The sequence below is a fragment of the Chaetomium fimeti genome (genome assembly GCF_033439085.1).
Source record: "Chaetomium fimeti strain CBS 168.71 chromosome Unknown B0H64scaffold_4, whole genome shotgun sequence".
NCBI classification, from domain to species: Eukaryota; Fungi; Ascomycota; class Sordariomycetes; order Sordariales; family Chaetomiaceae; genus Chaetomium; species Chaetomium fimeti.
The window spans coordinates 1,805,864-1,832,010 of NW_026944332.1; the positions used below are offsets into that span (position 1 = coordinate 1,805,864).

At 58.4% G+C, this 26,147-nt stretch overlaps 8 protein-coding genes across 8 annotated transcripts; 5 read left to right on the top strand and 3 right to left on the bottom strand.

Moving 5' to 3' along the window:
- The first annotated feature begins 529 nt into the window (after positions 1 to 529).
- Positions 530 to 2,583, top strand: B0H64DRAFT_151623 (uncharacterized protein). Its single transcript, XM_062798439.1, has 4 exons — positions 530 to 782; positions 838 to 912; positions 972 to 1,985; positions 2,044 to 2,583. Exons 1-4 carry the CDS (start codon positions 612 to 614, stop codon positions 2,341 to 2,343), a joined length of 1,560 nt encoding a protein of 519 aa, XP_062659192.1. The 5' UTR covers positions 530 to 611; the 3' UTR covers positions 2,344 to 2,583.
- Positions 2,584 to 7,188: 4,605 nt separating this feature from the next.
- On the top strand, positions 7,189 to 8,875 carry B0H64DRAFT_151689 (uncharacterized protein). The gene is made up of 2 exons (XM_062798440.1): positions 7,189 to 7,821; positions 7,879 to 8,875. The coding sequence occupies exons 1-2, from the start codon at positions 7,295 to 7,297 to the stop codon at positions 8,543 to 8,545; spliced, it is 1,194 nt and encodes a 397-aa protein (XP_062659193.1). The 5' UTR covers positions 7,189 to 7,294; the 3' UTR covers positions 8,546 to 8,875.
- Positions 8,876 to 9,059: 184 nt separating this feature from the next.
- On the bottom strand, positions 9,060 to 10,626 carry B0H64DRAFT_395958 (Nnf1-domain-containing protein). Its single transcript, XM_062803804.1, has 3 exons — positions 10,008 to 10,626; positions 9,671 to 9,795; positions 9,060 to 9,474 (listed from the first exon to the last, which is right to left on the bottom strand). The coding sequence occupies exons 1-3, from the start codon at positions 10,458 to 10,460 to the stop codon at positions 9,156 to 9,158; spliced, it is 897 nt and encodes a 298-aa protein (XP_062659194.1). The 5' UTR covers positions 10,461 to 10,626; the 3' UTR covers positions 9,060 to 9,155.
- Positions 10,627 to 11,378: 752 nt separating this feature from the next.
- B0H64DRAFT_151712 (uncharacterized protein) lies at positions 11,379 to 14,478 on the bottom strand. Its single transcript, XM_062798441.1, has 2 exons — positions 14,179 to 14,478; positions 11,379 to 14,115 (listed from the first exon to the last, which is right to left on the bottom strand). The coding sequence occupies exons 1-2, from the start codon at positions 14,327 to 14,329 to the stop codon at positions 11,546 to 11,548; spliced, it is 2,721 nt and encodes a 906-aa protein (XP_062659195.1). The 5' UTR covers positions 14,330 to 14,478; the 3' UTR covers positions 11,379 to 11,545.
- Positions 14,479 to 15,336: 858 nt separating this feature from the next.
- B0H64DRAFT_151743 (uncharacterized protein) lies at positions 15,337 to 16,854 on the top strand. Its single transcript, XM_062798442.1, has one exon. The coding sequence runs from the start codon at positions 15,493 to 15,495 to the stop codon at positions 16,441 to 16,443; it is 951 nt and encodes a 316-aa protein (XP_062659196.1). The 5' UTR covers positions 15,337 to 15,492; the 3' UTR covers positions 16,444 to 16,854.
- A 394-nt stretch (positions 16,855 to 17,248) lies between these two features.
- B0H64DRAFT_323428 (uncharacterized protein) lies at positions 17,249 to 18,994 on the top strand (the record flags this gene model as incomplete). The annotated part of the gene is made up of 2 exons (XM_062800610.1): positions 17,249 to 17,866; positions 17,921 to 18,994. 2 exons carry the CDS (start codon positions 17,249 to 17,251, stop codon positions 18,992 to 18,994), a joined length of 1,692 nt encoding a protein of 563 aa, XP_062659197.1.
- A 475-nt stretch (positions 18,995 to 19,469) lies between these two features.
- B0H64DRAFT_151792 (uncharacterized protein) lies at positions 19,470 to 20,820 on the bottom strand. Its single transcript, XM_062798444.1, has 3 exons — positions 20,500 to 20,820; positions 19,554 to 20,442; positions 19,470 to 19,472 (listed from the first exon to the last, which is right to left on the bottom strand). Exons 1-2 carry the CDS (start codon positions 20,713 to 20,715, stop codon positions 19,759 to 19,761), a joined length of 900 nt encoding a protein of 299 aa, XP_062659198.1. The 5' UTR covers positions 20,716 to 20,820; the 3' UTR covers positions 19,470 to 19,472; positions 19,554 to 19,758.
- A 1,949-nt stretch (positions 20,821 to 22,769) lies between these two features.
- Positions 22,770 to 25,197, top strand: B0H64DRAFT_442057 (uncharacterized protein; the record flags this gene model as incomplete). The annotated part of the gene is made up of 2 exons (XM_062806613.1): positions 22,770 to 24,070; positions 24,972 to 25,197. The coding sequence occupies 2 exons, from the start codon at positions 22,770 to 22,772 to the stop codon at positions 25,195 to 25,197; spliced, it is 1,527 nt and encodes a 508-aa protein (XP_062659199.1).
- Between the last annotated feature and the right edge of the window lie 950 nt (positions 25,198 to 26,147).

The window sequence follows — 26,147 nt, forward strand, 5'->3', positions numbered from 1 at the left end:
TGGTGGCAAACCCAAGGCAACGCCGCTGGGTGTCGTCTGTTGCCAAGGCAAGTTCCGTGCTCTGCTTGGTCTTGTGGGCCGGGCCCGAACTCGCCCAAATCAATTTTCTGAGAGCACCACCACAGTTTTGCGATTTTGGAAGTTGCGCAACAAGCTGCAAAACGAGCGTCTCTTTCCCCCATCTCCCACTCGGTCGGAGCAGTTTTTTTTTCTCTTCCCGCACTCCCTTCCGCAGGATTTCCCTCTGTCCCGTTCTCCCACGCCACCTCTTTCACCCCTCTCTCGCACTTTCCCGACGTCAAAGTCGAAACCGCGCGAGATTAGGTAACTGGAACCTGACGTGCCTGGTATCCATCCGGGAACTGGCTGGTGCTTTCTGAACCCGGCATTGACCTTCACGCTCTGGAACCGTATGGCCCCCGCCTCAATGATCCAACAAACTTATTTGTTGAGCTTTCGCTGAGCTTCTTTTGCTAGGCATATCGTTCCGCTTCCCCGATCACCGAAAAGCCCTTGCGCCTCGCCGACGCACTTCTCACACACACGCCGAATTTTGGCACTCGCTTTTGGACAGCTATCATTCTCTCTCCACCTGGGAACATTTAGCAATCATGTCCACCAACGGTAATCTTAATCACGACCAGTATGCCGCTCCGGTCCAGACAACAGAGGCCCCGGCCAACGTGGAGGGCGCTACCAACAACCTTCCCAAGGACGAGGTCGGCTGGTACTTCGTCGAGCAGTACTACACAACCATGAGCAGGTCGCCCGGGAGACTGCATGTGAGTCCAACGCCTCGCCAATTCCGACGTGGAATCGAATTGACCATCCCGGCAGCTGTACTATGGCAAGAAGGCTCAGTTCGTTTGCGGTCGCGAGGCACAGGTTGTGAACGTTTCGTTCGGTAGACAGGTGAGTGCCGACGGCAGGGTAACCAAGTTAGCAAGCCCATATTGACCTTTCCCGAAAAGCCAATCCAGGACCGTATCAAGAGCATGGATTTCCAGGACTGCAAGGTCCGGATTTCTAACGTGGACACCCAAGGCTCCGAGGAGAATATTCTCATCACCGTCATCGGTGAGATGGCCAACAAGGACGCCGAGCCTAAGAAGTTCGTGCAAACATTCGTCCTTGCTCAACAACCGTCCGGGTACTTCGTCCTCAACGACATGCTGCGGTTCCTGAACGACGATGTGGAGGAGGAGACGGAGGCGGCTACTGAGGAGTCCTCAGCACGTGTCGAGATGCCCGCCGCCCCCGAGCACGAAGCCAAGACGGGGGCTCCCGCCTCCGAGGAGGCCGCCCAGGACGAGGCTCCCGTGGAGTCCGAGGCCGTTACTGAGAAGCGGGAGGAGACTAACGAGGATACCCCCGCCGCTACCGCCGCGTCGGTTTCCGAGCCTGCCGCTGAGGCGGAGGAGGCTGCTGTTGAGGAGGAGGTGCAGCCCCAGGCCGACGTTGAGAAGACGGTCGAGGAGATTGCCGAAGAGGAGGTTGCGAAGCCGGAGGAGCCCAAGGACCCCGCCCCTACGCCCGCCGTTGCCCCCGCTCCGGCCCGTACTTCAGCTCCCGCCCCCGCTCCCGCCCAGCCAGAGAGGCCCAAGGAGCCCCCCAAGCCGATGTCCTGGGCCAACCGCGTGGCCGCTGGAGCCACGCGGCCCGTTGTCCCCATCCCCAAGGCCGCCACGCCCCCCGCTCCGGCTCAGGCGCGCGCGCCAGTCCCTACCGCTTCCCAACAAGCTGCACCCGCCGTCCAGCCGCAGGAGAGCACTGCGCCTGCCGCCCCCAAGGACCAAGGCAGCGAATGGCAAACCGCGGAAACCAAGCGCCAGAGCCGTGTTCACCCCGTCGCTGCCGCTCCGCCCGAGAAGGAGGGCGCCATGGCGTACATCAAATACGTCACTGATAAGGTCAAGGAAGAGGATTTGAAAGCGACTCTGAACGGCTTTGGCGAGCTCGCCTATTTCGACATCAACCGCCAAAAGGTACGAGCTCAGAGCCCATACGTACCATGAGTGACTGACTGGCTGACTTTGACCCCAGAACTGCGCTTTCGTCGAGTTCAAGACCCAGGCCGGTTACAACGCCGCTATCGCCGCCAATCCCCACACTGTGAACGGCGAGAACATCATCGTTGAGCAGCGCCGCCCCAAGGCTAACGCCTACGGCGGCGCCAACTACAACGCTTCTCGGGGCGGTTCCACGCGCGGTGGCCGTGGTGGGTTCGAACCTTCCCGGTCCGGCGCCCAGGGCGGTGGCCGCGGTGGTTTCACCGGCCAGTCTCGGGGTCGTGGCGGCGGCGGCCCCCGCGGACGGGGAACTTCCCAGGCCGGTGCTGCTTAGTTGGCAAGCGCCGCCTAACGTCTGAGCCGTCGCTGCCTTGCTCGCGAGGACCAAAGCTGGTCTCCGCAGCGAGCGACCGCCACGTAGACATTTCGTTAAATCGTATCGACATCACGGCGGGGGTGGTTTTATGAGTGGGTGGGGAAGGCATTCATTGGTGCGTCATGGAGTAACGGGGGTATTATGGATGAGGTTAGGACAGGAAAACCGGCCAAAAGAATCACTTATGGATGTCTCTTTTCGATGCAAAGGTTGTGCTTTATATGACCTAGGGACGTGCGTTGTGTTATGGTAGCTGGATCTGACGGGCTCTTGTATTTGCTTTTTTCCTGCCTCGCTGTTTGCACCCATGCCTTTCCCACCTCTCAAGCTAACGGTCGGCATTCCCGTCGTTTGTGTTGGGAGTCGGAAGGCATAGGCACAGCGGTACTAGGTGGCCTGTATAACGAAGAATGGGAAGGTCTGGTTGAGCCGGCTGGCTAGCCATGAGATGAAGGATTGCTTCTGCCTCTGCCTTGACTGTCCTCTCCCCACGGTATGGACAGACGGTACGACCGAGAGGTACTGGATAGGCAAACATACGTTAGTAGGTAGGTAGTACGGGCAGACCAACGTAGCTCGCCAGGCTTAGACATGATGTGTATTATAATAACTACAACACGTAATCCGACTTCTTGTGCAATGGAGGAGTGGGCTGGGCCATGACACCCTCGATGTTGTGGCGTGGACCGTCGAAGAAGTGTGCCCACTGCCTGCTGATAATGAACAGCCATGAGACCTGAACAACCTGCTTAAGTCAGAGTGATATGAGAGCGTGTGCACTTGCTCAAATTAACTACCTCTGGCGACCTTGAGCGCTCGGTACCGGTGATATAGCCAATAGGGCGTCAGGGGGTCAAAGGAGCATGAGTTGTCCCCCATCACTCCGCATTTACAACGCGTCAGGACGGTTTCAAAGCAAAATATGAATAGCATCCGCAACGTTATGAGCAGATTCTCCTCTTTAGCAGATTCTTTTTCCCCCATCACTTAGTGCACTTAAGTGTGTTCAACCTAGGTTTACCTCGGATCTTTCGAGACCAAGTCGCTTATCAAGGAGGGGAGATGTGTGACTCTCCGTTTGATAAGAGAGCATGTTTACAAAGTGCCGACCGCCGTAAAGGACCACAACAAAATAAGTAGTCTCCAAGTGTCAGACGTGTGAAGGCAACTGTTCTGGACGGACACTTTTTGTGGTGCCGTCGAGGAAAGTTGATTATCGTGGCTTAAGATTGGATTGGCTTCGAACGAATGGAAACGGGAGGCTGCGTTTTGCAGAACAACTTGGGAACACGGACAACTCCGGGAGGCGAGATGATTCCCCTGAACTTGGCAAAGGAGTAGTTATCTGGCAGAGCGATTTCATGGATCCTCGGGGTTTCGGGCAGTTGAACAACATGCAATAGGAAGGGCCGTTATGATGGCGATCATGAACGGCGGTGTTGTCTCACAGGATCTTGAATTTCATGATGTGTTTTGAGACGATCGAGCGCTCTTCATGTTCACGGGGGCAAGATCACCTTGATAAGGGCCGGAAGGCGGGGTTCGTCTTTTGCCTGGGGAAGATGTTGCTGTCGATCGCAGACTGGTCCCTCGAGGTCCCCAGTCCTGCCCTGGGGATCGACAACTCCACCGCTTACCGAGTCGAGACCAGGCAATGCCAGCCCATTCCCCACGGAAGATGCCATGACCCGGTTCAACCGGTGAACGGTCAGGGCAATCACGTCACTTGGATCGTCTGGGCGATCGTCCGCCAGTGTCTGGGGATCGGCCCTCGAGTGCCGACAGGTGGTTCCGAGGCATTGTCCACAGCTTCACCAGCCGCACCGGGCATGGATCACTGAAACAAGGCTTTCGGAGACGGCAGACTGATCAATTCTTTCCCATTGGGAAGTCTCCCCCGTGCTGACGTCCGATAGCGCTTCCACGTGGCCGGCAACTCCGCTCGTCGCCGGCTCCGGAGCGCTGGTGGAGGGCAGAACCACGGGGCTCCATGGGGTTGATCATGACCCTGTCCCCCCCCGCGTCCGCCAGGCCGGTTCGGGAATGGGTAGTCGACGGTTTGTCGACACCGTCGCTCGGGATCATCTATGAGGCGGTCGGTGCAGAGTAAGCTCGAAGGATGCGGATATCAACTCGACCCGATGCCGAGTTCCGGGCACTAGCGAGGCCGGCTGCTCGCGTCCGTTGGGGGAGGGGGAGAACTTGGAGACCGGACTGGACCATGAGAAGTGTTGGGCGCCAGCTTCTCTCACCACATTTCGCGCATCCATCACGCGGTAAAACAAACGGCCGCAAAACAGCCGTGAAACAACAGCAAAAAACCACCGAGCCATCACATCGCGTCTCTGGCAGAGTGGCGACGGCCACGTACCTGCCCTGCCCTGCCCAACCCTCTCCACTTGCGCCGTGTATTTGAGAGTGAATGGCTCGAATGGGTTTTCGCTGCACAGCTTCTCGCCTTCCTTGTCCGGTGACGATCAACTTTCGGCCAGCCACTCGTGGAAGAAAACGGAAAGGGCGAATCGTTACCGCGCCCTTGCCGAAGATCACGTCGGGCCTGGCAGCGCTTGCTCCCACCTTCCCGAAAGGTCGACCGCACTCTAACTAACGGAAATCGATGGTCTGGACCCACCCGGTCCCCACCAGCCGGTTCAGCCTCGAGGGGAGATGACGGCGCGGGTGCCGAGAAGCCCAGATGGGAGAGGAAGGTGCGGTTTCAAGAACAGCCTGGCAGGGCAGTGGCCAGACGAGCCAGAGCGATGTGGCAGTCGGGCCCTCCGTCCAAGAAACGCCGTAAACAGGGGAAGCCGGATCGAATCAAAGAGGTTCTTCGTCAGCTCCCACCTCGCGGCTCCGACCTGCCAAGTTCAGCTGCTGCACGGAGTTTGGGGAAATGGACCCTGCCGTCGTGTGGCGACAAGCGACAAGCGACGGAGAGTGCTTGGAGTGCTTGGTTTGACTGCCTTCTAGAAACGACGAGGGAGGACAAACCGGGGCGCGAGTCCGCGGCACAGGCTCCAGCTCTCGACCCGATGCAGCCAGCTGCACGAGGTGCCAGATGTTTCGGGTAGAGTTGGGTTCGGACGACTCTCTTGCAAGATACATGCGAAGGCTGTGTGCTGTGTAGTGTTGTGCTGTTCGGCGTCTTGAAACATGTTCGGCCTGCGAAAAGAAAGGCGAAAACCAAATTCTTGTTCAAACGGGTCCAACTTCGGCCTCGACTTCGTGAACCCTGCTGTCCGACTCCATGCGGACCCTCAAACCACCTACCCGGAACAGCCTAGCCCAGGTTTGTGTGAGGCCACGCCCACGCCTTCTGATTGGTGCTTGCACGCCTCGCTCGCCCATCGACCGACACGGCGGGGCCGGGTTGGGATGAAGTTGCGCAAAGCACCTCCCCGACGTGGAGGGCGCATCGTTTTGGGAAGAAACAAAAGAGACGTGGGTCCGGCCGGGCATCGCGCCATGCTCTTATTCGCAATCTACTATATGCCAGACATGAGGCGGGAGCCGAGAAGACCTATTCTCAGCGTTGCAGAGAGATGCAGAGCCAAATGAAATTTGATGGAATGCAATTGCTCGACGCCAACGGCTCCTGGAAACCCAGTCGGGTAAAAGAGAGCAACCCGGCACAGCATTTGGGAAAGCTGTCACACCTTGCACAGGACAAGCAAGACCAGAGCTCTCTCGTCACTCTCGTGTAATCCAGATCGGCCATTCGGTCGACAATCCAGCCCTCACTAGCCGGCGACCGAGGTACTCTGCCGCGAATCCGGATGCTTCGCTTCATCCAATGTTTGTCGCTTGTCTGCACTAGTACTGTGTAGGTCGTGAGCGACCGGCGACACTGGATAGAAGCCCGCCTTCCTCAACGGTGCGAAATGGGAGATCGATATTGAACATGAAAGCCAGGTCTTATTAAGAGGAGCCAGGCGAGCCAGGGCACTTGGCACGGCTCCAGGGATCCGGGCGCCCTCAAAACCCACTGAAATGCTGACGAGCCGGGGTGGCTTTCAGCCCCTCAACTTGTTGCCAAGCAGTCACTGATGGTTTCCTTGGGATAACTAATTGGCACAGCTTCCGCATCCCGTCACTTCGCCCGTTCTCCATCGTCGCTTTTTGGTTCCTCCACTTTCTTGCCAATTTGGTAGTTTCAACTGGCACCTACCTTGCTAGCCACGTCAAAGTCACTGCCCCTTCCGCTTTCCGTGTTCCGCTCCTGTCCATAACGTTAGCGCCTGTTCCGGTCGCATTCCGCTCGTTACTTTGTGCCTTCTTCACCTTTCCTTCCGTACCTTCCTGCAGTCATCCGATCTGGGCATCCCGACTTCCAAGGACGAAACTCGAAGCTTTTCAACACCAACGCCTGAGGCCTCAATATTTACGAGATTTTACGTATCTACACCACGCCACTGCTGCCTACTGCATACGACCTTACGGCCTCTCTAGGATTTGGTGATTTCTGGATGACAAGCTTCGTGGCCTTGGCGACCATCTCATCTGAACGATCGATATATCTCGGCATCTCGTGTAAGCCGGGTTTCGCGCAGGAGCAGGAGAGGGCCTGTCCGAGCCAAGGAGCGAACGACCGAATCAAAAAACCGCACCCCAGGACCGTGAGCACGGAATTCCCACAGCGGCTGCCCAGCGCCGTCGGAGGACTCCACTCGACGCTGTGCCGGAGCCGGGCATGTCATGCCGGAGAGGACCGGGCCAGCAACCGAGTGAGTCAGGGCTCACAGCAACAACAACTTCACCAACACCAACACACCCAAAGGGAGGAGGGGAGGGGGAGGGGGAGACGGAACGGGCTTGGTCCCCATTTTCGACGAAGCCGCCGCCGCCGCCGCCATAGTGCGCTAGGCCACAGCACCCCCCACCTACCACGCCGAGAGGAGGCACCCGTCCCATGGCGCGAAGACCCAGCGATGCCTTCTCCCACCATAGCGTCGGCAGCGACGCGCCGTCGGGGCGCCCGCGCCGCATGTCCATGGAGGAGGACATGTTCTACCGGGAGCTCATGACGTCGCGGCCCGCCAAGCCCCCGAGCTACGACTCGGCCATGAAGGCCGTCGTCGCCGCGCAGAGGAGGGCTCAGGCCGCTGCCGGGCAGAACGCTGCCAGACACATCCCCGAGGACGTGCTGCCGCAGTATTCGTGCGCTGTGCATCTGGAGGGGGTGTTTATGCGCAAGATGGAGATTGAGGAGACGACAAAGCGGGCCGAGTACCGCGACTGGAGGATGGTGTACGTCGAACTGCGGGGCACTGCGCTCAACGTATATTCGGTCAAGAAGGAGCGCGGGTGGTGGTCGTCGAGTAAACATGACGGACCCGACATCATGCCCGATAACCCGCCGTGGGTGAAGAAGTCGACGTTGGAAAAGAGCTACAGTTTGCTCCATGCGGATGCGGGGATAGCCGCCGACTACAGAAAGTGCGTACGCTAAGGATAAGGAAACGATTTGAGGGATTAAAAGCTGACCAAAACCAGGCGACGATACGTCATCCGGATGAGGGTAGAAACAGACCAGTTCCTATTGTCGTGCGTCGAACTCGGGACGTTTGTCACATGGCTCGACGGGATCTTCGCCGCCATCAACGTATCACCACCAATAGACGAGCGCGACTTCCCGCGAGACTTTAGCGTACCACGGATTCAAAGGATACGATGGCTACGCGGGCAGCGGCCACAACCCGAAGACAGCATCGGCTTCCAGCGGTTGACCGAGCAGCGCCGGCAAGACGGGAGCGACGAGGACGAGGACGGCGACGGAGGCGGTGGAGCTGGAGAACCGCCAGACCTCGAGTACGGAGGGGACGAGGACGGCGCCGCCGTGTACGGTCCACGGACCGACCACCCGATCATAGGGCGACTATCGACGACGTCGTATCCGAACGAGAGCATCGACCCCGAAACGGGCAAGTGGAAGCCGCAGCACGGCTGGAGCACGACGCACGACCTGCTGTATGCGCGCCTATGCTACAGCGTGCTGCTGTTCAAGAGCCCGCGCAAGAGCAACTACGTGATCGCGCGCGGCAAGCGCTGGTACGTCGATTGGGGCACCGGCCGCATGGTCCGCGTGCTGCCGCCGGCGTACGGCGAGGTGGATGTCATGGGCCCGTGGCAGGTCATCGTGCCGGAGAACAGGCTGATTTAAGCGTGTGGTCTGTTGAGGCTGCGTCGTCGGTGATGGTTGTGCCATTTTCTTCGTTCGTGCGCCACGAGCGACTCCCTGCGATATACCTTTGTCTTTTTCTTTTTGTCATACCAGCGGCGTGGAGTTTTTGGGTACAGGCGGAGCATCTGGCGAGCTTTTTCTTTTGCATATCCTTCGGCATGGCACTCGGAAGTCGCGGACCGGTGGGGCGGGTCGAGCATTATATACCACTTTTCTTGCGTGTAAAACGGGAATCCCGGGGAGGCTGGGGGGGTTCTTTTGTGATGGACATACCACCAGTATATATCGGGAGCTATGGGAAGGGACACAGCAATAATTGATACCAACTTGGTTTGATTTGTCTTGGTCTCGTGAGATTATTTTTGACAGCTAGTTTCCCATATGTGAACGCAACGCCCTCTGTCAACGCCTAGATATCCAACAAACCCAGCCCACAACGCCGATATGCTTCCTTTCCTCGCTCGGCCGTTGATTCCGCCAGCAAAGCCATCCCATTCATCCTTCCCATCTGGCCCACTATCTTCCTCTCCCCTTCAACAACAGCACCACTACCACCACCACCACCACCAACAACAACAACAACCCCTATTCATTTCGCACCGCCACCACCACCACCACCCCCACCCGCAGTAACGGCCCTAACATCCCCCTCGGCCGCCCGCGTCTCCGCCGCCAGCTCGTCCGCCACCTCCCCGAGCAGGCCGTTGGCCCCGTCCGTGTCGCGCACCGCCTTCTCCACGCCCGCCAGCAGCGCCTCCATCTCGGCCCGCTGCGCCCGGATCTCGTCCCACAGCCGCGCGTTGGCCGCCTGCGTGTTTTGCAGTTTGGCGTTGAGCTGGGACTGGTGGGATGCTAGATGGGGCGCGAGGTGCGCTTGGAGGATGGTGGGAGCGGGGAGGGTGTGTGGTCTGTTTGTTGGGGAAAAAGGGGGGGTGGGTTAGTTGGCAACTTGGGGTTGTTTTGCGGGGTGGAGGGTGGGTAAGAGGGTGGGCAAGGGTGGGCAAGGGTGGGAAAGGGGATGGTAAAGGTGAGGAAGGTGAGAAAGGGGGTTGGTGAAGGGAGTAAAAAATTGAGGTAGGAAAAGGGGGAGGTAAATAAACATACGGGACTGGCGGTGAACTTGGGTCGTCGGCCTCCATTCTCCGCCGGGTGGCGTCGCCGACCAGCTCTTCCAGCTCGTTCAACCGTGCCACCACCTGCCGGTTGGCCATAATGGTCTCGAACTCTTTCTGTAGTCCTTGTTAGCTTGTCTTGTCAATCTGGAAATGCAAAACCAACACCCCAACTAGCAACCTGACAACCCCCCCTTCACCCCTGAACTCGAGGAACATAAACAACCCCCTTTACCCCTCCCCACCTCCCCATCTCCCAAAACAACACCCCGCCCAAAGCTCAAACACAAACCCAATCACAAAAGAAACTTCAAAAAGAAGAAACCTACATTCCACAACCCCCCTAACCGCTCCACCATCTGCCGCTGCACAAACTCCAGCGTCCCCGGCGCCTTGTTCGAGATGGTCGGGAAGCACGCCCCAAAGTTCTCCTTGTTGATCTTGTCCAGCGTGTGTTTGGCCGTCGACGCAAACAGCGCCTGCAGCCGCGCCGCGCGCGGGCCCGGTGGTGGCGGCGGAGGGGGTGCTGCTGGTGGGGGGGTTGGCTGTTTTTCTTCTTGTGTGGCGTCTTGGTCTTGGTTTTGGGGTTGGGTTTGGGATTGGTCTTGTTGGTTTTGGGGTGTGTTTTCGGGGTCTTCGGTGGTGGAAGTGGCGGAAGGCTCGGTTTGGGCGGGCGGTGCTGGCGGTTGTTGGTCGAGCATCTCGGTGTCAGGGTCCTGTGGTTGCGGTTGCGGTTGGCGCTGTTGCGCCGGGGCGGGGACGGGGTCTTGTTCGGAGGCCATTTTCGAATTCTGCAATAACCGCCGACTAGGCAGCGTAGCGATTGATCGGGGACAGTAGTTGCGCAGTTCTGGGCCGGACGTTGACCACTCCGACCTGACCCTGTTGGAGTTAAAATGCTTGGTTGTCGCGTCGCGCCTGGAATTCCATCCATGCGGCGCGTTCGCCCTTGGCGGCGGGGTGCAGCGACAGGGGAGCAAAACGCGGGGCACAGCGGGCAGCTCGCTTGCTGGCTGCGCCGAGCCTGCAGTGCGCACGGGCTGTATAAACCACCACCATCGCCATACTGTGCTGCCCGTGTCTTCCATCTGACGATGCCACCAACCAAGGTGCAGCCCGGACTAGATACACAAGTTCCCGCGCCTCAAATTCCAACGACCTCCCTGGTGGCCTAACGGTCATTGGCTGGGGTCACAACCAGCCTCAAGAAATCAAAAACCTCAAACCGATCGGGCTAACCGAGAGGTCGCGGGTTCGAGATACGCTGATGTTTGTAAAAACTGGTCCCCCCACCAAAAACTGACCCCCGAAAGGCAGGCAGGCCAAAACTGACCACCCAGGGCAGGCAGTACGGGAGACGCTGGTTTTTCCTAGCCAAACCACCGCCGTCCGCGGAGCTGGTCCGGCGAGCTTTTTTGTGTTTTTTTTCTTTCCGTCATTTTCTTTTTTACAATTTGTCGGGGATAAGATAGTTGTACATTGTGAATCCCATTTTGACCTTTTTGGCTCCCAACTCAACGCAAGGAAATTCATCTAGTTAAATACAGAGCGGGTATTAGAAAATATCATTGCAATCTCGACATGGAACACGTTTATATGCCTTCCCCCCCTCATCAATCGCATCATACCAAACATCTCCTCACTGCCCCCCGATCACCTATATATAGACAAATGAAATAAACCCAGCCCCATCTCCTCATTCCCTCATCATCAGCAGCTGTACTGTACGTACGTTTAGCACAACACAATCCCTCGCAAAAAAAACAACGCCATGCCAAATGACAACCAACCCCCTTCAACAACAAACAGACCAACCACCCCCTTCCCACCACCTCTCTATCACCCTACATCACCCCCCGCAGAGAGCTCAGGTATAATCCACACTCGGCTGCCGACTCCCATCCCTGCGCTCCAACCTCCTCCTCCTCCTCCGATCCGCCGCGGCCCCCGCATCCGTCATCGGCACGCTCGTAAACGTAGCATGGCTCCCGCCGGGGCTCATGAGGCCCGCCGGGCTGTCCAGCGTCGAGATGGTCGCCTCCGCAGCAGGCACGGCGCCCGACGGGCCCGCTCCCGCTCCCGCTCCACCACCACCGCCACTACCACCAGCAGCAGCGCCGGCAGCGCCGCCGGAATAGTACGCCGAGTCCTTCCCGCCGGCGCGTCGCGCAAAGGCGGGGTTGGGCGGGTCCAGCTCGTCGGCCGAGGCGCCCGTGGTGTTGCCCGCCTCGACGCGCTGTTCGGCGGCCGTCTCGGCGCGGCCGCGGCTGGAGGAGCGGCCATGGTCGCGGCGGTAGCGCCTGCCGGCGCTGCCGGCGGTGGGGGTGTCGTTGCCGGACTCGCTGCTGACCGAGTCGGCGCGGCGGCGGTGGCGGCCGCTGCTGCCGCCGCCCGGGTGGGCGACGGCTTCGCCCTCCGGGAGGCGGCGCAGGGTGAAGCGGCCCGGGTTGTTGTCGGCCATGCTCAGGTGCACGCTGACGGGGCTCTGGTGGGCGCGCTCGCCGCGACGGCGGCGCTCTTCTTCCTCGAGGGCGAGCGCGCTGGCTGAGGCGTTGGCGGCTGCGATGGCCGGGTCGACTTCTCGCTCTCGCCGTCTGCGGCTACTACGGCTACGGCCAGGGGCGGTGGAATTGTAGGCTTCGCTGCCGTCCGATTCGCGGTGGAAGAATCCGTGGGGGTCTGCTGGCATTGGCGGCATCGACACTGGGTCGGTGATGTCGCCAGGATCGTATCGCGGAGGTTGCCCAGGTATGGTACCTGCGACTGGGATGGGCGCTGGCCTGGGGGCCGGGGGCGGCCCCCCGTAGGCTCCCGGCACAGGAGGGGCCCCAGAGACCTGGGTTGGGCCTGGTGGAGGCGGCCGCATACCCGGCGGCGCTGGGTCGTATGGTGTACTGCCGCGGGGCTCAATGGAAGACTCGTCCGAGAATACTGAAGTCACAGTCTCGGTCATGGTGACTCCGGACGGCGGGGGCCTAGGTGGTCGTCGTCTTGACCCCTGCCTAGTTGGGGTGGGGTACCCGTCGCCCGTGTACTTCGAGTTCCGGCGACCTGCCCTCCTATCCTCCTCCTCCTCTCTCCGTCTGTCTTCTTCATCCCTCAACCGCTCCTCTTCTCTCCTATCCCTATCCCGCTTGTCCTTGCCCATCTTGGCCAGAAACCCCAGCCCCATTCCGGCAAGGAGCCCCTTTCCAGCGCCGCTGTTCTTTCGCGGAGGCTCCGAGGTTCTCCTAGAGGGGCTAACGTACGATGAATAATCTGAGCCATCAATAGTGCTGTCAAATCGGGATGTTGCCGCGTGCGAACGTTGCGGGGTCATAGGCCTCGGGGGTCTGCCGCCGCCGGCGTGGGGGCGAGGAGCAGGGAGGATGGATGAATCTGCGTCGCGACGGCTCGGGTACCTGCGGGTGTCCTCTGTGAAGTCGGTATACTCGCTTTCGGTGAACTCACTCCTCGGCGGCGGATGTCTGCGCACACGGCTTGGCGTGTCGGTCGCGACGGCCGAATACTCATCATCGTGGCGTCTGTCTCCGCGGTTCATCATCTTGGCCACTAGCGCTGCAGCACCCAGTCCGGCGCCGGCCCCAAAGATCTTATTCATGAAGCCGCCTCCGCCGTCTCCGCCGCTGACGCGGCTGACGCGCCGCTGGTCCGGATGTTTCTCGTCGTAGTAGCTATCCGATTCTCGCCGCGAGGAAATGACCGTCGCGCGGTGCGGCCGGCCCACTGGGCTAGGGCTCCGACTCATACCTCGCTCGGTGTCCTTATTCTTCTTGCGGCCCTTGAGTAGTGCCAATGCGCCGGCGCCAGCGGCAAGTGGGCCGAGCCACTTCATCATGCCGCCGCCGGACTTCTCGGTAACTCTGCTGCTTTCGTCTCCGGCTCCCACATGGCTGCTGTGAGCACGACCCCTGTTGAAATCCCGACGGCCGTAGTCGCGGTAGTCCAGGATGAAGTAGAGCACCAGCAAAAAGCCCATCCACACGGCGTAAAGGATGAACAGGTGCTTGGGCGACCCGTAGAGCGTTAGGCCCAGGGGAACCTGCACGATACCCAGAATTGTGATAGCCCGGCCAGACCAACGGTGGACGTGCAGCCGAAACGAGCGGCCAGTGAGCTTGCTGACTAGGCGACCGCCAAAGGCCTGGAGCAGGATGAGGACGTAGATGGCGACGCCAATGCCATGGTGAGGGTTCGTCAGGTTGCGTGGTGGACCCACGGCAATAAACCCGAGGACGAAAATAACGGTACTGAGGCCGACGGCGAGGATTTGCAAGTATGCGTGGTAGCGGACGGCATTCCCTGGTTGGCGGGTATAGAACCTGGCTAGCAAGACGGCGATGGGGACGATGAAAAGAAACGTTATCGCAGCAAGGACGCCGTGCCCGAGAATTAGGGAGTGATATTCCGTCAGTGTCGCAAAGCGATTCCCCATTCCTATGTGGCTCAGGTATTAGTGGTGCTAGCCAAGGATGTCTCGGGAGGGTTCCGGCCACATACCATTGTACCGCATAGTCTCAAAGTTCAGTCCCACTAGGTTCGGTAGCAAGAATGTGTTCTTGGTAAAATCCCATGTCCCGTCGCCCACCGTCAAGGTGTCGGACGAGTAGGAACTCGACCCCGGCGGGGAGAGACTGTCTGCCGGCGCCATTGCGGCGATGCGCGGCGATGGAGCCCAGCGCGGGCGGGTTGGGGAGTGGTGCGAAGCAGCCGAGTATTCCGCAGTCGGGATGCCGACCTGTTAAAAAGATTGTGGTAGGTGGCTGTGGAATGCTGTTCTTTTTTTTTTGATCTAGACCCTCGACAAACACCAACGCCCAGCAATAAATGCCGTCAATCTGGCGGTGGAAGGAATGGCGGGGCAATCGGGTTGTCGGGCGTATAAGTGATTGGACGCTGCTGTGCTCCTCCTGTCTTGCACATTGATAGTGCTCGTGGGGAATTCGTCTCTAGGTTGTCTTAGAAAGAGAGGACGGCCGTGGTGCAGATTTGCATCGCCATTTTGCCCATGGCGGAGCAACCTCCAAAAAGTTGAGAATATTGGTGGTGTCCTCGGGTCCCTTCGATGCGCTGGCCCTGCTTTCTCAGCTGGGGATGCCAAGGCCAACAACTGGTTGCCGGGGAACCAAGCTCGGACCTCCACATCTCACCCATCTGCGGGGAACTAAATGTGGGTCTGTCCGAAGCTTGAGTGGCTTGAGTGGCTTGCCTCGAGCTTGCCACCTTGCTTTCGGACCAAATTCCCATGGGATGAGCCATCCAATGAGCGGTCGAAACGAAATACGGGGAGCAGCCCTCTTGGCGTTCTTGCGCAGCTCTGCCTTCACCTCAAACATGCTGTCGGGTTTGAACTTGATTGGGGAAAAAGCCGGTCTTGGGGTGCTTCCAGAGCTGTTTCGAATGAGTCGATGCAGCCGAGGAAGTTGCGAAGGGACCTTGGCCCAAGGACCACAGGGGCCTGAAAATGGCGAGGGAGGTCCGCATTCTAAGCATGTGTACATCGTAACCGAGCTCTATTTCCGTGTTAGTGACCGACCTTGAGCCTCAAGCCTCGCAGTGATGCTCGCTCTTGATGTTGAAGGGACCCATGAACCCGGTGAGCAATTCCCGCGGTGCTCAGCAGGGCTCACAAACAAGGATTAAAATGATAGGATCGATGCGAGTTTAGCAGACAGCCTCACGCCTTGGTTTCGAGAATATTTAGTCCTATTTATCACCCATTTCATCCATCCCATCTCTCTCTATCTCCCATCATTTATTTCATGAATATTCATCAACCTGGGTTCACAACACCACAAGACACCACAACCAACCATGTCCTCGCCACTCTCATCCCCCTCATCCCCCAACCCCACCACCCCCTTCTCCCCCACCTCCACCTCGACAACCCTCCCCTCCAGCTACGCAACCCTCTCCCTCCACAAGTCCGACACCCTCCGCTTCCTCAACTTCCCGGCCACCCTGACCACCGCCCTCGAGCCTGCCATCCTCGCCGCCTGGCCACCGGGCATCGACTCGTCGTCCCCCGCGGGTGGTGGTGGGGCCACCAGCCCCGGCCCCGGCCCGGCGGTCGAGTACAAGTGCAAGGGCCGCCCCTTCGGCTACTACGGCACCCAGCAGCACGTCGGCGGCATCCGCCTCGTGCGCGACGTGCTCGCCGTGCTCTACCGCCACGGCTGGGAGCTCGTCACCTCCGTGCTGTGCAGCCGCCGCTATACCGCGAAGGATACCCTCTTTTTTCGGTGCCGGGCACAGGCTGGGAGACCAACGGGGGCGGGGGCGGGTGCGGGTGCGCTGCCCGCGGTGGAGTGGCTCGCCCTAGCCCCTATGGGGACGGATAAGCTGCGTGTGGTGTACGACGCGGAAGGGGTGAAGCTGCATGGCGCGGTGGGCGAGGAGGACAACCACCACGACCATGACCATGATCACCTCGGGGTGTTGGTCTCGGGGGTGAAGAAGACGCTGCAGGAGATGGGGTGTTTTGAGAAGGGCGACTGGAGTCACGACTCGTTTGAGTTCGAGCTCAAGGGAAAGCCGTGGCGGTCAAGGGGGGAGGCGAGCAACACGGTGCGCATCATGCTGATGCGGCTGCTTGAGCTGATGGAGGGACACAAGTGGAGGTTGTACGCCGCTTTTGTGCAGCGGACGGGGTCGGATGAGGATAGGATTTTGGATACGTGGTACTTTGTCCGGGAGAAGGGTGAGAAGGGGAATAAGGGGCAGGCCGTCGAAATGGAGGCGCCCGTCAAGGCGGAACTGTTGTGATAGCCACACTTGTCATTTTCCGGACACGTTCGCCCGCTGTAAGGCTCTGAGTGGACGAAAAGGGGGCACTTTACTGGTCAATCATATCAACAACCAAAACGCATCGAGATTTGCAAATTGCCTGGCCTCCTGAGCTGTTCTCTCTGTGGTTGCTCGCATGGACGTTGTGCGGAATCCCATTGCAAGAAAGGCCCGGAATATCGCCCGGAATATCCCGGCAGCTACCCAGAGACCTAAGCTTTCTGGCTCAAAGTCTGAACACACAACGGGCAGGAACTGGTGGTGTTGAGTACCCGTTCGGTGAGTCGTACATGCCTCCGAGTTTGTCAGTAACTTCCAGGTTAGAGGCAACTCTTAGGCACCCATGCCTCGCGCCTTCCTAGGTGGTCACTCAACAAAAGCTGCCCGTGCCTGGGACCTTGCAGATGCGTTCGGAACGCTCGCGTGGTTTTTATACCTATTCTAGGAAGGCTCGGTTTGAGACACCCCGTCCCGTCTCTCAGTGCTCGGGTGTTGCTGCTCCTTCTCAGCCCTGGGAACCTCAAAGCTCACCTCCCCTGATGTGAGCCTGCCCCTTCCAATCCTCAGAGCGCGCCATGGAACTGGAAGGAGTTTTATACCTCGAAGAGGCGAGCATTTAATATCTTCTCTGATCCCATTCCTGGACCTCTTCCTCTTCCATCCCAATAATCTTCGTCCACACCACAGCATCAATCCCATCTTTTGGTCATTTGAGCATCTCATCATTGTTTCCTTTGCTTCGTTTGCTCTCAACTTTTTTATTCTCAGATTACCAACCGCCACCATGAAGTCGGCACTCTCGGCCGGTCTCGTCGCCGCCCTCCTCGGTCCCACCGCTGTCATCGCAGGCCCGACATGTCATCCAAAGATAGCACGCGGCTCACACCGCGTTACCTGCTTCAGTGAGATTGACCACACCGAGGTCCACGAGAAGGGCCATGGCCATCATCACAAGCGATCAAGCAAGCACAAGGACCTGGAGACCACACGCACCATCAGCGTATACACCTGGTCATTTTTCTGGAACTGGATCGCCAAGGATGACTGCCCCAAGACCACGGCGCATCTGTCAACAATCCTTCCCTTGCTTGCCAGCACCCACCACGGGGTCAAGTGTACAGTTGAGGTCGGCTGGACCCCTGATCATGGCGCACATGAGAAGTCGCACGATGCAGCCTCGGGCGACTCCCACAACGGCGCCATCGAACATCACGATGGTGCCCCCGGGAACCAGTCACAGTGGGAGTACGCTGGCCACGGCCACATCGACTGGCTTTCTTTACCCGCCAAAATGGAGTGGCCCTTGCACGCGAGCTTTGAACGCCCCGAACAGTTCACTGGGTCGGGAGAGTTGGGCGCCAAGTACGAGTTAGCTGACCATGGTGCAATGAACAAACTTGAAGTGAGTTCGATCATGCTCTGCTTCCACAACCACTCACTAACTCTACACTCTCAGATCCACAGTGGCCATGGCAACGACTTCGTTCACACATGGGGTCACGAACACTTCGGACACGGCGGACACGACGGACACGATGAGCACCACGATGACGGACACGACAACGAGAAAGGCAAGAATGACAAGCGAGCCCACAAGGACGAAGAAGACCATCGCTCGTCGGTGAGCAAAGATAACCGCAAGTTTGGAGGTCACTATAACACCAAGACTCTTCATTCCTGCTGGGTCTTTGAGAAGCACCACGTCACCTCGCACCAGGTCATCCCCGAGAAGAAGAAGAAGAAGGGGAACAAGAAGGGACACGAGGAAGAGATTGACGCGACTCTGCCGATTCCTTTCCACTTTCCCAGCTGGTCAACCTGCGAGCCGCATATTCCCCATCCTGTTCCTTGTGAGGAGGAGTGCCACGAGGACTCTTGTGGCTCAAAGCATAAAGATTGCAAGGGTGACTCTTGTGGCTCAGACAACTGCCATGACAAATCATGCAACGGGAAGGGCAAGAATTCCGAGGATTGCAACACCAGCTCTTGCGGTAACAAGCACCATGATGACAAGAGCTGCCACAGCAAGGCTTGCAGCCACAAAAAGACGGATTCAAGCAACTGCCATAACAGTTCTTGCAAAGATGTTACCCACAGCTGCAATGATCAGTTTTGCAACCGGGACAAGGATGCTTGCGAGCCAGAGTCTTGCCATGAGGATGACTGCGGCGATGAGTCCTGCGACGGTTCCGACTCGGACCATGACTCGGACCATGACTCGGACTCAGACGACCACTGTGACAAGAGTTGCGGTGACAACAGCGGCTCGGACGATGGTTCTGACGACGACTGCGAGGATGTCTGCCATGACGACGGCTCCGATTCAGAGCACGACTCCGATTCAGACCACGACTCCGATTTAGACCACGAACACGGCCACGACTCCGACCACGGCCACGATTCAAATCACGGTCACGATTCAAACCACGGCCACGATTCAAACCACGGCCACGATTCAAACCATGGCTTCGACATGAAGGACGGATTCGACTGCGACGAGAAGGCCTGCAAGAACAAGAGTGAGCATTGATGGAACTGTTTGACCATGAACATGTACAGAGATTGGGAATGCTTAGGTTATTCTTATGGTGGGTAGGCGTTCATTAGGTAGTGGTCTAGGATTAGGAATCAGACACTTTGTTTGTGGTGTTCAAGTGCTTTGCCTCAACATGCACAGTGGACCTTGATTTGAGCGTTTGCCGTGACCAAAGTCCACCGTTTCTCAAACTCTTTCCCATACTCTCGATGGCAATCGTCGATGTTGGCGTGATGGGTTTACAAGGGACCGGTAAGCCTAACCGGGCCTGGGTTTGTTGCATGACAGCACATCAGGACCAAGGGGTCAGGGGTAGGCGTGTGACGGGCTCGGTCGGGTTGACGCACAACATTGGTGTTTTGGGTGTGTCGTATAGGGGAGCGATCTGGCGCATGTGGGATGGTGGGGTTTGACAGGATGAAAATCGTTGTGTAACCGGTCCATCCGAGGGAGCGTCTATTGCTTGTGCTTGCTGCTCACTCTCGTTGGCCGCCTGGGCTGAGTTGGCAACGCTCGATCGTCGATTGGGATCCCCGCATATCGGTCTGCTTACATGTGTGTCTGTCTCCCTGCCTGCCTGCCTGCCTGCTTTCTCGTTTACCTGCTATGAGAGCGTTTTAAGTTTGCGTTCGATCGGACTGCTTGTGGATGCCCAAGTGTCGTGTCTCTCTCCTCGGGGCGGCGTGTCCGAGGCTCCTCCAACTCGTTGGTTGGTTTGCAGGTTGTCATCTCTGAGTAGTCTTTTTGGAACCGTGGGTTTACCGTTGGGAGGGTCGTATCGAAGTGTTGAGTGTGCCGTACCGAGGCTGGGTTTGGGTTTGGGCTTGGGTTTGGGCTGCATGTGATGATGGGATTGTTGTGTGAGAGGATGGGATTGATGCGTTTGTCGGTGATGCTATGCGGCTAGCCCAGTTTCTTACACCACCGATCTGGATGTTGTAGCTGGATGCTGATGCTGTCCGACTTGGACTCGAGGGAGGGGTCGGACAGCATCGTCTTTCCATTGGGTTCCCCGCATCAACTCTGTTCTTGTTAAGTGCTCCCGCGTCTAGTATGTCGTGGTGATGCAGGAGTTGATCTTTTGATGCCTCGCCGTCACCGGACCGAAAGGGGTTAGGGGGTTGGATTCCTGTCACGTCTGTGATGCTCGGTCTCTCCGCATGAGGTGATACAAGGTGGATGGGACCCTGTTTAAGCGTATTTTCCCGTTTATTATTGCACAGCGTTGGGTTCGTCTGCTGCGTTTCCTCGGGCGCATGGCAACCCGACCCAGCTGGGCCATGCCAGAGATGATCGACCAAGCCGGGTCTCTTATCCCGTCGGATACTTCCCTTCCTGCCTGAACAGTGATATTTAAGCGGCAACCATTGTTTCGGTATTCTCATACCTAAACGGACGAACGCGGTGTAACTATTGGGGTGGGGCTTCACTGGACAACACACCTTGGAACTTGGTCAGCTTGGTTCGCTCGACTCGCAACGAAGGCCTGCATCATGCACCTCACCACTCTGTTCCCCGTGCTGGCCGCGAACCACTGACGATTGATAAAAGAAGGCAACAAGATGACCGCGGCCGCCATTGTGGCCGCGTTTCCTGATCCAGAAGACGAGCTGAGACGAGGAAAAAAACCGAAAGAAACCCTGATGTAGTTGCCTCAGTGGCGTCAAAAGAGTCGTACGATAGTCACGATCAGGCCTGCTCTGCTTCCTCATCATGGCACATGGAACGTCTCGAGCCTCACGGATGAGGCAGCCTACGACCGCCGGCCTTGGATTGGGCTAATCAGATGCTCCCGTTCTCGTACTCTGTCCTTGATTATGCCCCCTTTCGGCGTTCCGGCCTCAGCCCAGCCGAGACATCACAAGCGCCGAGCATAATAAAAGGAGAAACCAAACAGCGTGGTTTCAACCCTTCAATGTGGTACATATGGCAGCCGAGATATCTAGGGAGCAACCTCTGTCGTTCGAGACGGAGGACTCACTGCGTGGATATCTCAGGCGCCATAAATCTCTGAGTAGGAACTGGTCGGGTTCGGAGAGACGGATGTATGTCTTCACTGTTGCCATGATGGTATGCAATGGGAGACGACGGTACCCAGGCCAGGTGACGGGCTACGATAACCGGACAAGAAACGGCGGGGATGCCAATGTCGTACATACAGATACCAGGTGCCTTCGTTGGATGCGTCTGCTCGGCGCTGCATCCCTTATGCGGCTTCTGCATGCCAAGGCATATCCAGCCTCAGACGAAGTCACTGGGTCGCTTCTTGAGGAGTCCGTCAACTGCAGGGTGGGTGTCTGCATTAGTAATTTGGGATGTGGCAAAAGAGCGGGCAGTGATGGAAGAAGGAGGGTGAGGACCATACGGGCTTGGCTCTCCAGTTTGTCCCCCCTCACCTCGGTCATCAACACGGAGCGAGTCTGAGGCTTCGTCCGGGAGTGCTCCGACATCCAGAGAAAGTTGAGGCTGTCGGAGGAATCGAATCCCAACACCGGCTCATCGGTGGCTCGATGGTCCAGCAACCGCGAGTAGAACATCCATCCCAAGAAACGCCCCTTGTTTCACCATCCAAACCTGCCTCTGTTGTGCAACTGCATGCAACTGCTCTGCCGCGCAACATGTATCACCCAAGAGAGCCCAAGGGAAGCCAGAAGCGGTCATCAACCACTTCACCTTGCAGAGCCGCATCGCTCGAGTAATCAAGCAAGTAATAATCGCGTGTATTGACCCAGGCCATGGAAGCGAGATACGGCAAGCTTCAGTTTGAACGGCTGAGCAGGTTTTGACCGGCTGCACCTGCAGGTCTGGGTCTGGAACATGCCGTACTCATGGGTTTCAATGGGGTGAGGTGGAAAGAAAGGGAAGGAAGAAGGGCTCGGCTTGGGAATGCGGGGTTGCCCGAGAGCAGAGAGAGAAAGAGCTCCGGCGCAGCACGCCACACCTTCCGCGTGGCTCTTTCTATCGGTTCCCCAGAGCCTTCCTTCCCGGAACATATCCGATTCAACATGCAGTGATCGATAAAGTGAACAAGGCATAGCCCGGCCCAGCCTGCCGCACTAGCTCTACGCCCGATCTGAGCCTTCCTCTCTCCGTGTCTCCCTCGTCGTTGCCCAGCCAAGCAGGACTCACCCGAAAGAGGCAACCACGTAGCAATCTTTGAATTTGGTCCGCCCATCATATTCCATCTCATGCATGCACCTCCTTCGCCCGGTTTCCGTCAGAGTGAAACTTGGGTGGTGAGATACTTGATCTGCAGCCTCGGTGTCGGCGCCATCCTCCGCCACAATACACGATTTGCGGCGGTTGATGAATGCACTAGCGGAATGGTATGTGGTTGCCTCGTTATTAGTTTATGCCGTACACGCCGAGGTTGACGATCGCCCAGACGAGATGATGGCTCACACTCTTTCACCCGGACTGGCCGTCGGGTTGCGTAACCTCGAAGACTCGTCGCCCCCCTGAAGACGGGCAACATCCATGGATATTTAGCTTCCACGAAGGTGCCCGATTTCTATGCCTCTCTTTCTCCGCATTCCTAGATCTGACCGTCCCTGACTGCCCTGCTGCGCCTCGATCTACCCCATATACCCCATCATCACCTTACCGTGGCCCTGGGGCTCCAAGTTTAGTGTCATCGATTCGTTCCCCTGTCACCCACCCGGTATAAGTCACTTGCACTTCGCCGTGGGCACCCTTGCCGGAAGGGGCAGAAGGAATTTCACCTTCTCCCAAGGTCCCCTTCATTCAACCTGCCAAAACCACAGTCAGAATGGCCGGAGAAGAATTCATCACCCTCCGCGAGGCCCAGCCTCAGCCTCAGCGGCCTGCTTACAACCCGGTAGTCAACCAGGCTACCCACCAGGCTACCTTTCCTCCGGCGCCTAGTTATCAAGCCCGGGTTCAAGTTGGCCAACAACCAGCCCGGACCGTCAATGCTGGCGGGCAACAATATCACCCCCAGTCGCCAATCGGTCAGCAGTACTACCCAAGGGTAGTGCCCGAATCATCATCGCAGTTGCCGCACCGGCAGAATGCCACAACCCAGCCCGATTCCCACATCAAGATCTCCGATCTCCGCAAGACGCGGCCCTTATCGGATGAGGAAAAACGCGAGGCGCGCTCCCAATACCGGGTAGTTCGCATCGTACCAGACGAAAGGAGTCGCCACGTCAGTGATGGCACAAAACGAAATCTCTCTTGGGTTTGTGTGAAATTCATCCCAGACCCGATCATCACAAAGAAAGAAGCGGCACGCGCAGTCCGGAAGCTCGATCAGGCTACCCCCTCGGTGTCGGAGAAGATGAGGGACCTTACCGAAAACGAGAGACTTCAGGTCGAGCGTGCTTTTTATGACCAGCAGCGAGAGTGGGATGATGAGGGGTTCCAAACGACGCTGGTCCAGCTGGATGAGCAAGTCGAGGAGAAACCCAAGGAAAGCGAGAGAGAGGGGGGTACAGAGAAGGAGCGAAAAAAGGATAGGCACCGCAAGGAGGACGCCGGCCGGTCTGGCGTCGCCAGGGGATACTCCAAGTCTCATTCCAAGTCGAAACAACCAAAGAAGGCTGCCGTTGAGCGAGTTAGCATCACCGCTTACTTCAAGGGTGTGCCGAGACTTGAAGTCGACACATTCTCTATTCCACGATCACCCAAAGACCAACACGAGGATATACAACAAGCATATCCACAACCGGCAACCCAACTAGTGACCGGATACCATCCCCCGCCACCCCAGCAGAACTTCCCTCCGCCTCAGCAGAACTTCCCACCGCCCCAGCACAATATCCCACCGCCCCAGCACAACATCCCACCGCCCCAGAAGAACATCCCACCCCAGCAGCACATTCCACCACCCCAACCGAAGAACCATCCGCCTCAGCCTGCGTCTCGAAAAACACCAAACTCCGCCGCTAGGCGAGCTTCTTCCCGCCAGCGCTCGCCGCCTCACCGTCGCCAATCCCCAGCCGTCCGTAACCGCGCCCGTAGCCCGCTCAGCACAGATGAGTCTGTCTCTTCAAGGGTCTTCTCCGACGCGGACGACGACACGGATCACACGTCCCCCTCGACCCCTTCGTATGTTTCGAGCCGCTACGCTTTTGACCGCCGGCCGCGGCAAAAGCCACGGTATAAAGAGAGCGCAGCACACTACGGCATCCAGCCCGGGTATCTCCGCGGCAGGCCTCAAGGGGAGGTCCATATACAGCCCCACCGATCACATGAGCGGCGACCAGATATCGGGGGGCTTCAACACACAATCCCGGTTCTCAATCAGGCGCCCCTCCCTCGACAAACGTCGGATCCAGCGCTGGGGCAAGGCTTCTCTCAGCCGAGGGCGGGCAATGCCAACATGGCCGGTGCCGTGCCACCTATAGTCCAGATCCCAGCTGAACCAAGACCAGCGGGGCCAGCCCAGTTCCCTCCACCACCACCGGGAGCCCAGTCTCAGGGGCGGACGCCGGGGCATGTCCCACCAGGACATAACCCAGCCGCTTTCCCAGGCCAGCCCAATCCAGCCCCGGCACCAGGTCAACACAATTTCGGACCTCTGCCCGGGCAGCATGGGCAAGGCTTTCCGGCGGGGCCTGCCTCTCATCCGCCTCCAAACTCGGCCCCCCGCGGCCCCGGTCCCATGAACGGGATGGACCCGAGAAACCAAGTGAATCCGGTGAATCAAAATCACCCCGGAAACCCGGCCGGTAACCCGGTAAACGGCCCAAGCCCGGCGACAGATTCAAGGCACCCGGGAAATGTAGGAGGCCCGGGAGGCCCGGCGGGTGATCGGTCCCAAATTCCACCCCAAAATCCCGCCCTTAACCCCACTACCCTCTACGCCAAAGCCTACGCGAAAGGTCGTGCCGACACCCACGAAGAAGCCTTGCATATGGCAGAGCGGGTAGCCGAACGCGTAGTCGCCGCCGCCGTGCCGCTCAAGACCGAGGGCAAAAGGCGAGGGGCGTCGCCCATCGTGATCCAGCAGGATCGCGGTCGAGAGCGTGCTGGGCGGGCGCACGATCATGACCGTGACCGTGACCGTGACCGTGACCGTGACCGTGACGGTTACGACGATAGGGATAGAGACCGGTCTCGATCTCGTTCTCTATCTGTATCTCGATCCCGATCCCGATCTGGGTCTCGCTCTCGTAGCCCGGATAGGACTCGGCATACGCGAGATCAGCGTCGAGAGAGGAGCCGGAGTTTGAAGAAGCGGCGGGATCGCGAGGGCGGGAGAGGCCGTGATCACCATCACCGCTATAACCATGGTCGAGACCGCTCACCAAGTCAGGGCAGAGAACGGCGCCGGGAGAGGGCCCGAAGCAGGACCCGGAGTTTGGATAGACATCGGGGTCGAACCAAGAGCAGAACCCGGAGTCTCGATAGGGAGCGGGGCGGAAGGCGCCGGACCAGGAGCAGGAGTGGGAGCAGGAGTTTGAACCGGGACGGCCATCGGCATCGGTACCGGAGCGGGGACCGCTATCGCCGCAACGAGCGGGATTGGGATGATGATCGCCAAAAGGGGCGGCGCGGAGAGAGGGGCAGAGACAGGGACCGAAGCCGAACCCGAAGCCGAACCCGAAGCTTCGACCGTGCCCGGCCCCTCTCTCCTCGACCACCACACCGTGGCCCGCGCCCCGGTGTCAGGACTGTCCACCCCCCAAGCGGGTACCGCCTGGCGCGCGATGGTATAGACAGAAAGGGGTTAGAACGGGACCTGAATTGGGTGCGCGTTGATGAGCGGGACGGCCTCGGTCTGGCAGACGAGGATGAGTTCTATGGTCCGGGCAGAACCGGACAATTTTATGGGCCACGTACTGGAACCTGGGGAGCGGGCGCTGGCAGGAACGCTGACAGAGAGAGGGATATTCGTGCCGAGTTGCTCCGGCTAGACGAGGAGAGGTTGAGACGGGATGAAGGGGAGCGAGGGGCAGACGATTACATTCGACGGAGAGATTCGGGTATTGACGTCGGTCCGGCGTTTGGGGGCTTGAATTCCTATGGGCAGCGGACTGGGCTCGGGGGATGGGCGGGCACGGGGCGGGTGTGAGTGTACGGGGTGGATGGCTATTAGTTGTACAAATTTGTTTGTTGGTTTGGCTTGTTGTAACGGTAATGACTGATGACGATGTATCACTTGGGTAGCTGTCAATTCGCT

What these genes read in the sequence shown, in the direction of transcription:
- B0H64DRAFT_151623 (XM_062798439.1), top strand. Translation starts at nt 612, where the DNA reads ATGTCCACCAACGGTAATCTTAATCACGACCAGTATGCCGCTCCGGTC. An exon ending in GGTCGCCCGGGAGACTGCAT is followed by an intron (nt 783 to 837) that starts GTGAGTCCAACG and finishes CCATCCCGGCAG; the next exon opens with CTGTACTATGGCAAGAAGGC. An exon ending in TCGACATCAACCGCCAAAAG is followed by an intron (nt 1,986 to 2,043) that starts GTACGAGCTCAG and finishes CTTTGACCCCAG; the next exon opens with AACTGCGCTTTCGTCGAGTT.
- B0H64DRAFT_151689 (XM_062798440.1), top strand. Translation starts at nt 7,295, where the DNA reads ATGGCGCGAAGACCCAGCGATGCCTTCTCCCACCATAGCGTCGGCAGC. An exon ending in ATAGCCGCCGACTACAGAAA is followed by an intron (nt 7,822 to 7,878) that starts GTGCGTACGCTA and finishes GACCAAAACCAG; the next exon opens with GCGACGATACGTCATCCGGA.
- B0H64DRAFT_395958 (XM_062803804.1), bottom strand. Translation starts at nt 10,460, where the DNA reads ATGGCCTCCGAACAAGACCCCGTCCCCGCCCCGGCGCAACAGCGCCAA. An exon ending in GGTTAGGGGGGTTGTGGAAT is followed by an intron (nt 9,796 to 10,007) that starts GTAGGTTTCTTC and finishes CAAGGACTACAG; the next exon opens with AAAGAGTTCGAGACCATTAT. An exon ending in CCAAGTTCACCGCCAGTCCC is followed by an intron (nt 9,475 to 9,670) that starts GTATGTTTATTT and finishes CCCAACAAACAG; the next exon opens with ACCACACACCCTCCCCGCTC.
- B0H64DRAFT_151712 (XM_062798441.1), bottom strand. Translation starts at nt 14,329, where the DNA reads ATGGCGCCGGCAGACAGTCTCTCCCCGCCGGGGTCGAGTTCCTACTCG. An exon ending in TGAGACTATGCGGTACAATG is followed by an intron (nt 14,116 to 14,178) that starts GTATGTGGCCGG and finishes TGAGCCACATAG; the next exon opens with GAATGGGGAATCGCTTTGCG.
- B0H64DRAFT_151743 (XM_062798442.1), top strand. Translation starts at nt 15,493, where the DNA reads ATGTCCTCGCCACTCTCATCCCCCTCATCCCCCAACCCCACCACCCCC.
- B0H64DRAFT_151792 (XM_062798444.1), bottom strand. Translation starts at nt 20,715, where the DNA reads ATGATGAGGAAGCAGAGCAGGCCTGATCGTGACTATCGTACGACTCTT. An exon ending in ACGGGGAACAGAGTGGTGAG is followed by an intron (nt 20,443 to 20,499) that starts GTGCATGATGCA and finishes CCAAGTTCCAAG; the next exon opens with GTGTGTTGTCCAGTGAAGCC.